Source organism: Panthera onca, chromosome B3, assembly GCF_046562875.1.
Source record: "Panthera onca isolate mPanOnc1 chromosome B3, mPanOnc1 haplotype 2, whole genome shotgun sequence".
Lineage (NCBI taxonomy): Eukaryota > Metazoa > Chordata > Mammalia > Carnivora > Felidae > Panthera > Panthera onca.
Window position 1 is genome coordinate 31,264,987 of NC_138344.1, and position 12,606 is coordinate 31,277,592.

The window sequence follows — 12,606 nt, forward strand, 5'->3', positions numbered from 1 at the left end:
AAAAAGTAGCTAGGTTTCTCTTCGCAACACAAACTGGATTGCCCTGACCCCAAATCCCTGTGTATACAGTGACTGAATGTGCTCTAGAGAAGTGGCTGACAAACTCGGAAGGGTTGGTCCGTATGTTTGGTGTTGCAGGCCCTACAGTCTGGTGCATTTACTAAATTTTGCCACTGTAGCCTGAAAGCAGCTGGATGGTATGTAAATGACAAGTGTGGCCAGGTCCAGTCTGCTGGCCTTAACATGCTGATCCTGGCCCTAAGGCCAACTGAAACATTGGAGAGGAGAATCTTACACTGACAGTACCTGTCTTTAGATCCACCTTCCCCATATGTAGGACTCAAGGCCTGCCTGCAAGCTCTGCATCTAAGGCTGAAGCCGGCTGCCCTTCCTATAAAAGAGCCCTGAAGTCCAGCCTGCCCTCCACAGGGAGCTCTTAGAAGCAGAAATTAAAGCAAAAACTGGATATCCAGAAAGGATATCCTGGAACACTAAAGGTTGACTGCTCTACATCAGCCTCAACACAGTGATCTTTAATTGCTTTGACAGAGTCAGAGAGTGGCAATGAGTAATGAGTCCATAGGCCTACTCTTTTCCCTCCTTTGCATTTGAGGGAATGGGCAGTCCCAGGGCCAGAACCCTGTTCTTAGAAATGGCCTATCCTTTTGCTGTGAGTGATGCTGAAATAGTACTAGATTTTAGCAGCCTGCTTAATGCCATAGGCTGGAACAGCTGCTGCCTCCTGCCTTGAGGACAGCCTGGCTGAGGTATGGTGAGAATACAAGGGGAGTGTCTGCTCTTAGTTCTCATCGGGGTCCTTCTCCCAAGAGAAAGATGATGGTTTGTCCTAGGCTTGCTCAGGAGGCACTACCTTCAAGCTTGCTACTCTACCCCAGCTCTTCCAGTGCACACCCAGGTCCAGAACAGGGAAGGGTTTGAGCTGGGCCTGAGAGGCTGGCTAGGATTTAGGGTAACTGTCAGAGGAGAGCCAGACAGGCTGTGGTCTCTACAGCAGGCAGCAGGCTCGGAACATCAGCAGGTCATCGGGCACAGTGAGCTTCAGTGAGACGCTCTCATTGGCCCCAATGAAGAGCACCCCACCACGCTGCAGGGGGATTGGTGTCTGGGCTGTGGGAGTGCTGGCTGTCACTCTTCCCTGTACTATCAGGAGGATGCTGGCCGAGTCCACTGCCAAGACCTTGTATTCAGTGATGGAGCCAGGGACCTGGGCAAAACAAACAGCAGGATGATGCGCTTCACTTTCTGTTCCTATCGGCTCACAGTGGGCCCAGGACAACCCCAAAGACAGTGAGAGGAGCGCTCAGTTATCTTCCCCAATGCTCAGGCTCTTGTCAGCATGGAGGCCCACATCCGGTCTCTGGTACAAAGAAGAGTGGGTAGGTCCTGCGGCTATGCCTCCCGTACCCCCCACCAAGTGAGCTTAACAGAAAGGAAAACCAGCCCCAGGTACACGCCACATTGTGGACCTTGCCAGGGTTTTTCTTTTTTTTTTTTTTAATGTTTATTTTAGAGAGAGAGCATGAGCAGGGGTGGGTGGCAGAGAGAGACAGAATCCAAAGCAGGCTCCACACTGTCTGCACAAAGCCTGATGTGGGGCATGAACCATGAGAGCACCACCTGAGCTGAAGTCCAATGCTCAACTGACTGAGCCACCCAGGTGCCCCTTGCCAGGCTTTTTCATGCCACACAAAGACACCCATCATAGCTGCCACCATCCCCACCCTCCCCACTCACCTCCATCTTCATGACAGTGAAGTCTGGCACAGGGGGGTTATAGATAGAGAGGTAGGGGTCTTCGTGACTCTGTGTTGGAAGAAAGAGCCTGTCCTTGCTGGGGGTATAGTTGAGCATTTCACACAGAGTTGGCACATCGATGAACTTGGGTGTCAGGCCAGCACGAACAGTATTGTCTGAACACGCCATGCACTCCACGCAGTCTAGGGACAGACAGTTGTCATGCACTAACCTGATGAAGGATGCCTTGAATTTAGACTCTCCAGGGCCGGGCCTCCTAACGTTGGGTAAAACGTGTGAAATGTATAATCTGGGAGAATGGGCTAAGATATGAGATACTAAATACAGGTGGTAGGTCACCTGCATGTTGTCAGTCACGTTAGCCCCTGGGGGAGCCCCAACCCTCCCCAGACTATTCTACCACAGAATCCTGTCCATGAGTGGACAGATAGCCAAGAGTCAAAATGTGACACCTTTCTGTGAGAATGTATTTTCGCATAAAAATCTCTGGGTAAAGACACATGTAAAGGTAGCATAACGTAGGGGAGAGAACAGCAGCCTTATCCTATAGCCTGGGTTCAAATTGTTAACCACACGTGCACATAAGACTCAGCGTGAGAGTACTGGGACCTCAAAGGGTGTGAAGAGTCAAGCAGTATATAACACAAAGCTGTCATTCTCCATCCCTACTGGTTACTTCCCTGCCCACCCCAGGAACCCTGGGAGGTCAGAGCTGGATGGGACCTTAAAGGTCTCTTCTTGACCACCCCCTCCCCCTTTTATCTAAATGAGGAAGCAAGGCTTGGTAGGCTTGGTAGACTCACTGCTAAAACGTTGCTCATCTAGGGGTGCCTGACTGGCTCAGTTGGTGGAACGTGCAACTTTTGGCCTTAGGGTTGTGAGTTTGAGCCCCACATTGGGTGTAGAGATTATTTAAAAAAAAAAAAATCTTAAAAAAACAATGTGACTCACCTCCTTTCAGGTAGGCATGGGGCACATTGGCCTCCAGAAACATGGCCTCTCCTGGCTTCAGGGTAAGCAGGTTCAGGAAGTAGATGGCAAAGCATCCAATATCACCTGGATACTGCTGATGCAGCTGCAGCAAGAGCTCCCCATTGATGTCCTCCATGTTGTTTCCAGCAGCCACTGAGGGTCAGAGTGCCCCAAGGCCATTTAGGAACCCCCAGTGGTGTTTACAGCCCCACCGCGGCCACCAAGTCCTGGGGAAGTCCCTACCCTCAGAAATCTAGAAACTGGTGGGTGTGTCTGTCTAGCCACATCCCCACCCTTTGTGGGCTGGCCTTCCTTGATCTTCCAGCCCACAGAGGTGCCATTTTCCCTTGTTCTGACCGTCTATATGCTCAGCATTACACTGGAAGAGCTAAGGTTTGGGGCCAGATAATCCTTTGTTGTGGAGGCTGTCCTGTGCATTGCAGTATGCTTAGCAGCATCCTTGGCCTCTACAACCAAGATAGCACTAGCACCCCAATCCATGTTTTGAAACAAAAAATGCTCTAGACAGTTGCCAGTGTTCCCTAATTGAGAACCACTGCTGTAGAATCTCAATCTATTTAAGGGATAACCCAAGAGTTCCATGTGGAGTGACCAACTGCCCCAGTTGGCCCAGGCCTTTCTATTTCACAGCACTGAACATAACATGTCTCAGAAAAAGTCCCAGACAAACCAAGATGGTTGATTACCCCAGAGAGCAAGAGGCAGAATGAGCCCAGGGCCAAAACTGTGTCCTGGAGACTGACCAGGGGAGGGAGACCTCAGCCTGGGCTAGATTAGTGAGGGAAGTCTTGGAAATTGGGGCAGGGGAGGGTGGTGAGCTGAGATTTCTTGAGTGTGCAGAGAAGTGGGGAGGGCATGAGTAAGTAAAAGCTGAATGTGTCAGTGTCACAGTGAAGGAACTGGCTGCTCTGGATTGGAGGGTGGTTCTGAGCCTTCATACACAGACATGCTGAATGTCTGTTCTGTGCTAAGCACTGGGAACACAGTCTCAAGGAGACAGATTCCTGGCCTGGAGAAAACCCAGGTGATGCATGTGGTGATATAGACTCATAGGTGCTACACCTCACATATGAACAGGGTGTCCTGGGAGCTCCCAGCAAGAGTATCCCATTCTGCCGTGAGTGCTACTTGGAGCACTCTGAATGCGTCTCACACCCTCCAGCGATCAGCAGCCCAGAGGCTTACCGCCCACAATCTTGGGTCTCAGTATGCATTCATTCGGTCCTTCACAGGACACAGATTTACTGAGAACCGGCAAAATATCGCAGGCTGTTCTAAGGGCTGGTGATGATCCAAGAACAAGATAAGGATCCCTTTCCCTTTGTAGAGTTTACATTCTGGCGAAGGGAGAACGGGCAAATAGGTATAAAGGGGAGGCATGCAAGCAGAAACACCAAAAGCAAAAGAATCCAAAGAAAACAGTATGTTTGGGTAAAAGAGCTCCCTATGGCTCAGAGGTGACAGGAGAAATGTGTAGAGAGCCAGAAGAGCTCTGGGGTCGCCTGGAGAAGGGGCTGGGGCCTCATCATGTGTGTCACATAGGCTCAGAGCTGGAATCCACTCTGCCTTGTTTTATACTGCTTGTACTAACCTCCAGACCCAAATGTGACAGCCACGCCCATCAGTCATTTCCTGAACCCTCCTTAGTTAGCACAAGGTTGGGCACGGAGCAGCTATTTAAGGAAATATATCTCTATCTATCTATCTATCTATCTATCTATCTATATCTATATATGTAATTAAAAAAAGATCTGATTGAAAGCTCTGGGCTTCAGGCCTTTGGAGAAGAGGAGGATGAGCATCCCCATGTACCCTTCCTACTTTCTAGGCCCAAAGTATAAATCCATCCATGGAGAACAACTGTAAGGCTGGGGAAATCTCAGAATGCCTAGGTGGAAGACCTCCTAAAAGTCCTCCAGGCCACTCTGTCTCCAGCCGTCTAGAGAAACAAAGACTAGGAAAGAAACGCTCAGTTACTAACAGACCATCAAAGTCATCTAAGGCCCATTTTGGTGATGCACTTTGAGCAGAGAGGTTGAGAACCCTGTCCTCCTCAGTGCCTGGTGCCCATGCTGGGGCAGTGCAGGCCGGGGGCACCGCACGGCCTACAACACCCACCTTGCTGGGAGATCCGCTTCACCAACAGGTTGAGCTGCTCTATCACCACCTTCTTCTCGCTCTTCATCAGGTGGGAGAAACAGCTCTGCAGAGCAGAGGCCACACACTGGGAGTCACTGCTCAGGCTCTGCTTCAGCTGTGTTGCTGCATTATCTCCAATAAGAAACTGGAACTCGGGCACCTCTGCAGGAAGGCCATGCCAGGGCCCGTATCAGGAATGGCAAGGTGGAACCCGCACGAGTGGGAAGTCGGAAGAGGCCTCCCTATCCCATCCCTAACCAAGGAGCCAGGCAATGCTAAGCAAACTTTGAGGTGAAAACCAACTGCTTGCCACCAGCCCTACCAACCATACCTGAGCCTGGTCTCACAGGTCCACCCCAGTGGCTTTAAGAATTCATAGGGCCAGGGGCGCCTGAGTGGCTCAGTAGGTTAAGCATCCGACTTCGGCTCAGGTCATGATCTCACGGCTCGTAGGTTCGAGCCCCACATCAGGCTCTGTGCTGACAGCTCAGAGCCTGGAGCCCGCTTCAGATTCTGTGTCTCCTCTCTGCCCCTCCCCTGCTCAGGCTCTCTCTCCTTCAAAATAAGTAAACATTAAAAAAAATTAAAAAAAAAAAATTCATAGGGCTAAGCAGGCCCTCAATTACTGTGACACTTAGTCTCTGTTCTCTGCCACTATTCCAGCTCTGCCCTGGGTTGCCTATGCACCGTAGGCCCAATATGCATGTTCTATTTTGCCCAGTCTTACTTGTCAGAAATGTCACAATTTCCTCAACTGGCCGGAAGCCACATAAACCCTGGAAGGAGGTGAGGGCAATGGCTATCTCTGGCTTATGGTTGGCATCGGGGTAGTGCTGTGGAGCCTGGAGGTGCAATTTCTCTGCCAGCTCCTGTGGGATGGCAAAGGGAAGAGGAGGATGGTCAAGGTGCAGTCATCATACCTAGCAGGACACCAGTCCCACCCAGCCCTTGCTCTCTACCTGCCCTGGTCACCAGAAAGCAGTGGCTTCATACTTTTGGCAATGAGCCCAGTCAGGGCATAATGCAGAAACTCAGGGCCTGGACTGCAAATCAGGAAACCCCAACACCAAGTCAAGCTCAGACACTAACAAGCTGTGCAAGTTTGGTTAAATCCCTGTCTTCTCTGGGTCTTACTCTGCCCATCTAGAAATGAGAAATTTGGACACACAAATGCCTAGGAGTTGGGGCAATAGTTAGGGTGCCTGCCTTGCCCTGGAAGGCAAACTTTCTGAGAGAGCCAGGTGGGAAAACAGCAGATAGAGTAGTCCTGGGCTGGATGAGGGGAACCCAGGAAACTCCCTGGGCACAGGCTGGTCAGCTGTCCGCTTAGACTTAGCTGCCAGCATGTGTCACCAGCATCTGGCCTTCCAGAGCTAAATTGGGAGTCGTCAAGCCTGAATTTAGCTTTGGGCTGGAGTGTGGCACGTGGGTGGGGTAAAAGCAGCAGTAAAAGTAGTGGGAGGGCCTTGACCTGAGTTCTTCTGTACCCCGACCTCTGCACTCCACTCTAATCCTGTACCTTGTTAGGGTGTGCCTGGATGGACAGGGCAGTTTCAACCGAGAGCACTTTGAAGAGGAAGGGCAGCTTGCCATTAAAGGTGTCCTTGACCTTTGAGCCCAAGCAGTCCTGGTTCTCAGCGATCCACTGGCCTAGGGTCTTCTGTGAGATGCGATTGTCAAGGATCTTGGCATCTCCTCGGGGATGGCACCCCATCCACAACTGGAAAAACATAAAACTTGGGAGGGAAAAAGGAAAAACCGGACACCACCAACCTGAATCCCGAGACAGGCCTCCCAGGCCTGGGCATAAATGCTCATGCCATCACAGACATACAGGAAGGCAGCAGACCCCAGCATACCAGGAGTCAGGAGACCCAATTCAGGCTCTGCCTCCAACCGGCTGTGGAAGCCTGGGTTGGTTATTTCTGATCTCTTGGTCTCAATTTTCTCATCTGTCCGATCAGGAGAATGACACCTGCACTGTCAAGGTCACTAAAAAGCTCTCAAATGCCTCTGAGAAGGGTTAACATTCATTTATTCCAATCTCAGAAGTAGAGGCCTTTGGCCTTATATTTTGGCTTTATCTCACCTAAATGGGCAGGAAAAATACATATTTTAGGTTATTAAGATGTAAAAGTCAAAGTTTTAATTGTCAAAGAGGGCTGAATTAAAATTCAGTAAGTGCTGGTAGTTCTTGGGGGAAGGAAGATACCAGAAATCCCAGCCAATTATGACAAAACCTCTCTTCTTTTGGTGCTACCATCTGGATTCATTGCCTGCCCAGATCTGAAGAGCCAAGAGGGCTTCCCTCCCTCTTTGCTGCCTCCCTCTCCCAGCTGACCTAAATGATTTGCCCCAGGCCCTCTGAGTGAAGGAACCCCTTGGTCTCACCTGCTGGTAAAGTCAAACACAACCCAGGTCTCACCTCTGCATATGGCTTGTCCTCTGAGATCTGGGCCAGCGGGTCACTGCTGGCCAGCAGCCGAGCCACTTCACTGTTAGAACCTGTCTTCCCCCAGGCATACTGCTGCACCACACCGGAAAGGGGGAATACTGAGGGCATAGAGAGTGGGTCAGCTTCCACCCCACTCCTGAGGCCTGACCCTACTGTCTTGGGGAAACTAGACACGAGCTGAGGGTTTTGTCTGGGGGACAGTCATATAAGGGGTTTGTAGGTCGTTAGTTGAGACCCTTCTCCGCAGGCCTCGATGTTCCCATCTGTAAAGCGGGCAGTAAGGCTTTTCCGCGGACATGAGTCAGGTAGATGCGCTGAGGTGACGAGGAGGAAGCGGGAGGAACCTATTGGACAGCACCCCGTCTCGAAGTGACCCATGCGCGGCCCCTCCCCGCCAGACCCTCCTTCGAGCGCTGAAATGGCTCAATCCCCATCGCAGGTGCCCCCTCCTCTGCCCAGAGCCCATCCATCTTTCCGCGGAGCCGCAAGCCTGGGTCCCACCTGGCATTTCAGGTCGGGAAGGTTCCCCGCGACGCGACCCTCCCCCAGTGTCCTCAGCAACACAGCCGACAGCCCACCTTGCTGAACTGCCATCCTCACGGTACCGGACCTGGCTTCTGGCACGTATGCACTTCCCGGCAGCACCCGCAACGCCCCTGACCCAGAGCTTCCTGGGAAATGTAGTTCCTCGAGTGCCTCCTTGGAGGGCCGTTTGCCGGGGGTGGCCACTGGGAGCACTCTCAATGCCTCTCACACCCTCCAGCGATCAGCAGCCCAGAGGCTTACCGCCCGCAATCTTGGGTCTCAGTATTCATTCATTCGGTCCTTCACAGGACACAGACTTACTGAGAACCGGCAAAATATCGCGGGCTGTTCTAAGGGTTGGTGATGATCCAAGAACACGATAAGGATCCCTTTCCCTTTGTGGAGCTTACATTCTGGTGAAGGGAGAAAGGGCAAATAGGTATAATAAATAAGCAAGTCATATAGGAGGTTGAGAGAGAAGTGCTACAAAAAGTGGGGGTGGGAGTAGGAAGCACTTTGCAGAATTTAAAATATCTAGGGAAGTCTTATTGAGGAGAGGAGGTTTGAGCACAGACTTGGAGGTGAGGAGGAATATTCTGACAGAAGAAACTGCTTGAGCAAAGATTATGGTGGGAACATGGGAATGTGTCTGTTATATTTTGGAATAAATAGCAGAGAAGCCAATGTGGCTGGAGCAGTGAGCGTGTGTATATATGTGTGTGGGGGGGGGGGGTGGTACACGTGAGGTGGTCAGAGAGGAAAGGCAGTGCACAGAACTTTGCAGGCTATTGTGAGAACCTCAGGTTTTACTGAGTAGCTGTCAGTAGCAAAGAATTGCTGTGATCTAAGAAGGAACTCAGTGATGCTTGATGATGTCAAATGTCACATGCAAGGCCCTTAACCTGAGATTCAGTTTCTTCCTCTATAAAAGGGAGATAATAATGCCAGCCTAACAGGTATGTTGGAAGGTGAGATGAGATGATGTGGGATGCAGGAAGACAGTCAGCGCTCCATGCTCCTTTGATCCTTCCTGCCTTAAGTACTGCAGGACACAAAACCCCAGCCCCTCCTCCAGGCTGAGCTGCTCACATGTCAAACAGATGGAAGTCAGGGAGAATCACCAGGAGCTCGGCATGGTGAAGGCTGGGCTGGGCCTTGTTTGTGGAGTAATCATGGGGCACCTGGGTGACTCAGTCAGTTAAGCGTCCAACTTCGGCTCAGGTCATGATCTCACGGTTCATGAGTTCCAGACCCGTGTCAGGCTCTGTGCTGACAGCTGAGAGCCTGGAGCCTGCTTTGATTCTGTGTCTCCCTGTCTCTCTCTACCCCTCCTCTGCTCATGCTGTGTCTCCTTCTCTCTCTGACTCTCCTTCGCATACTGTGTCTCCTTCTCTCTCTGACTCTCCCTCACTCACTGTCTCTCTCTCAAAAATAAACATTACACATTTTTTTTAAAATACATCCTCTGGAGGGGCACCTGGGTGGCCCAGTCGGTTAAGCGTCCAACATTGGTTCAGGTCACGATCTCACAGCTCATGAGTTCGAGCCCCGTGTTGGGCTCTGTGCTGACAGCTGAGAGCCTGGAGCCTGCTTTGGATTCTGTGTCTCCCTGTCTCTCTCTACCCCTCCTCTGCTCATGCTGTCTCTGTCTCAAAAATAAATGAATATTAAAAAAATTTTTTTAAATAAATCCTCTGGAAAAAGGTTCTGACATCCGGACCTCACTCAGCAGCCCAGGAGGAGGGCCACCAGCTGGGGCACCTGGAATGAGGGCTACAGTCCTGACTCTGCTTCCCCACCCCACCACTAATTCCCACAGCTTGTACCTCACATGCCCAGGGGGAAAAGGGGGTGCTCTTTTCCCTGCCCAGCTGTGGACATTGACCTCTCCTGGGGTCCCCTGGCTCAGATAAATCAGCCTGCATTTCAAAAGAAGCTTCACCATATACTGAGGAATAATAAAATGAAAAACACAAGAATCCTACAAACAGCACATCTCACATACCTCCTACCTTTGAATACCTTTCCTTTACCTCGTTCCAGCTCCTCCAGCTTTATGAGCCTTCCAATGTAAGAATGAAGGATTAGTTTAGGCACGGAGGTGGGGTGGGCAGTGTTCTGGAGCACCTCCCCCACTACCACCACTGAAGCCAGAGTCACTCCTTCATAGTATCTCTACACAGGGAAGAAAGAACTTAGATCTTTGGGACAGAGCCCCACCCCACTCCACTCTTACCTTCCTTACACACAGAAAAATCTATCTGCAAGGGAGACTGGTATGTTTGGAGACCCTAGAACCTTTCACCCTTACCTCTTGCTTGTCTCTCTAGTAGAACTGATCACGCTTTATTATCTAGTGATGATCTGCTTTCTTTTCTCTTTTCCCTACTAGACCTTATACGTAATTCAGCTTCATATTTATGCCAGTACCCAGCTATAGCTCAAGCTATAACAGCAGCTGACATTTATTTTGCTATGTACTAAATACTGTGCTAAGCCCTTTTTGAAAATTGTCTCATTTCATTGTCAACATAGCCTATGAGATAGGTAGTGCCCTTAGCCCCATTTTAGAGATGAGAAAGATAGGTCTTGGAGAAGTGAAGTAACTGCTCTAAGAGTACAGAGTTCCAATATGCTATACCTCTTCCCCTGTTGAATAAGTGAATGAGTAAATAGTTGCATGATGTCTCTTTCACAGAGAAGTGGATAGATCCCAGAGGTCTTTAGAGACAGATGGGTAGGCAAGCTCCACATTGGTATACCAAGTTCCATTCTTTCTTCATCAGCCCAGCATTGTACTAGGCTGAGCAGACAAGGAGGAAGCAGGCTTGCTTCATGTTCTGTGGCCTGTTCTTTCAGGCTGCAGACAGCAAAGATCTCTATGCTGCCTACGATGTTGTGGTAAAATGAGTTCCTGGCCAGAGCCCCTAAAACCTTTGTAATGTCCTAAGCAATCAAAGTGTGAGACATCTTTTGTTTCAATATTTGGCCTTTGACCCCAGTTCCTGACACGGAGCTCCTAAATCCTTTGGAATTTCCTGGGTGACCACAGCAACTTTGGTCCTAAGGAGGCACCTCTTCGTGGGCTCCTGGATAGCTTTCAGGATGGAAGGCCAAGCCATGAGTAGAAGCTTGGGAACTTCAGCCCTGCCTCTCCCATCCTCTGTCCCCTGGGGAGGGAGAGGGGAGAGATTAAATTAACAATCAATCATGCCTACATGATGAAGCCTCCATTAAAAAAAAAAAAAAAATCCCTGAACTAAAGGGCTTGGAGAGCTTCCGGGTGGGTGATCACATCCATATGCCAGAAGGGTGGCACGCCCAACTCCACAGGGAGGAGCTCCTGTGTATCTCTTCAACTGGTTGCTCATCTGTATATCCTTTATCATACAACAAACCAGTAAATGTTCCCTGAGATCTGGAAGCCAGTCTAGCCAATTATCGAACCTAAAGAGGGGGTCATGGGAACCCTGGTTTATAGAAGTACAGGTGACAACCTGGGGCTTGGTATTGGCATCTGAAGTGGGGACAATCTTGTGGAATGAGCTCTTACTTAACCTGTGGGTTCTGTTGTTAACTTCAGGTAGACAGTGTCCGAGCTGAAATGAATGCTACTGAGCTAGTGCCAGAAAATTGGTTAATGTGAGGAAAAGGAAACCCACGTTTGGTTACAGAAGGGTTTTGTGTGAATATCAAAGGAGAAACCCAAGAGTGTTTCTCTACACTGCCCTCAGAGGAGTGGTCGTGGGGGGTTAGAGGTAGATAATTTCTAAGGGCACACAAGCGTGGACTCTCTTGCTTTCTCTTGCTTGAGGAAATTTCCCTGGAGAAAAGTTGAACAGGGCCATAAAGGATCGTTGGAATTTAGACAGGAAAGAGGAAGGTAAGAAAAGTGAATGATGGTAAGAATAAATATTTACTAAATGCCTATCATGTGCTCAGTACACTGCTAGTGCCAGAAAACCAACAGTGAGCAGAACAGACCCTACTCCTGCCCTTCTGGAGCTTACAGTCTACTGGGAGGGAGAGAAATAAACAAATAACCACCTATACAAGTGTATACTTATAATCTGCAATACGTATTGTGAAACAAAACTATAGGGTAATATAAGCATTTGTTGTGGGGGAAGGAGCTGATCTAACCTATTGAGTAGAGAGGCAACTCCTGAAGAGGCTTCTGAACTTGGGTAAAAGGATAAATTGGGGTTAACTAGCCAAGGATGATGAAGGCATGGACTAAAGAGCATACCAGGAAGAGGGAACATCATGGGCAAAGGCCCGCAGGCAGGAGGAAACAAGGAATGTTTGAGAAACTGAAAAGCCACTAGAAAGGCCCGAATGCATGAGGGTGGGCACAGGAAGGAGTGGGAATAATAGTTGGGGGCAGATCCTATAGGACCTAGAGGCCACACCAAGAACTTGGGCCTTTATGGAAAATAAGTGAATGACTTTAAGCAGAAACGCTTATAATAATATGATATTGTTTTAGAGGAATATTTGTATAATAATATTTTGTTTGTTTATTTATTTATTTATAATAAAGAGACAGAGCATGAGTAGGGGAAGGAGCAGGGAAAGAGGAAGACACAGAATTCAAAGCAGGTTCCAGGCTCTGTGCTGTCAGCAGAGCCTGATGCAGGGCTCAAACTCACGAACTTCAAGATCATGACCTGAGCTGAAGTCCAACACTTAACTGACGGAGCCACCCAGGTGCCCCT

General features: G+C 49.6%; 1 protein-coding gene across 3 annotated transcripts; it reads right to left on the minus strand.

The window, feature by feature from the left end:
- Positions 1–512: 512 nt before the first annotated feature.
- Positions 513–8,553, minus strand: MPI (mannose phosphate isomerase). 3 transcript variants are annotated; one of them, XM_060618034.3, is made up of 8 exons: positions 7,942–8,534; positions 7,334–7,461; positions 6,428–6,628; positions 5,636–5,777; positions 4,888–5,070; positions 2,728–2,901; positions 1,756–1,958; positions 513–1,225 (listed from the first exon to the last, which is right to left on the minus strand). In XM_060618034.3, the coding sequence occupies exons 1-8, from the start codon at positions 7,955–7,957 to the stop codon at positions 1,007–1,009; spliced, it is 1,266 nt and encodes a 421-aa protein (XP_060474017.1). In that variant the 5' UTR covers positions 7,958–8,534; the 3' UTR covers positions 513–1,006. The 3 variants fall into 3 exon arrangements, with proteins under 3 accessions (XP_060474017.1, XP_060474018.1, XP_060474019.1); XM_060618035.3 differs by having other exon boundaries at positions 7,865–7,992; XM_060618036.3 differs by lacking the exons at positions 513–1,225; positions 1,756–1,958 and adding an exon at positions 1,968–2,032 and having other exon boundaries at positions 7,942–8,553.
- Positions 8,554–12,606: the final 4,053 nt, after the last annotated feature.

Bases quoted from the DNA above. Each gene is read 5' to 3' on its own strand.
- MPI (XM_060618034.3), bottom strand. The intron at 2,902-4,887 runs GTGGGTGTTGTA...TCTGACCCTCAG, and splicing joins GAAGCGGATCTCCCAGCAAG to TGGCTGCTGGAAACAACATG. The intron at 1,959-2,727 runs GTGAGTCACATT...GTCTGTCCCTAG, and splicing joins CCATGCCTACCTGAAAGGAG to ACTGCGTGGAGTGCATGGCG.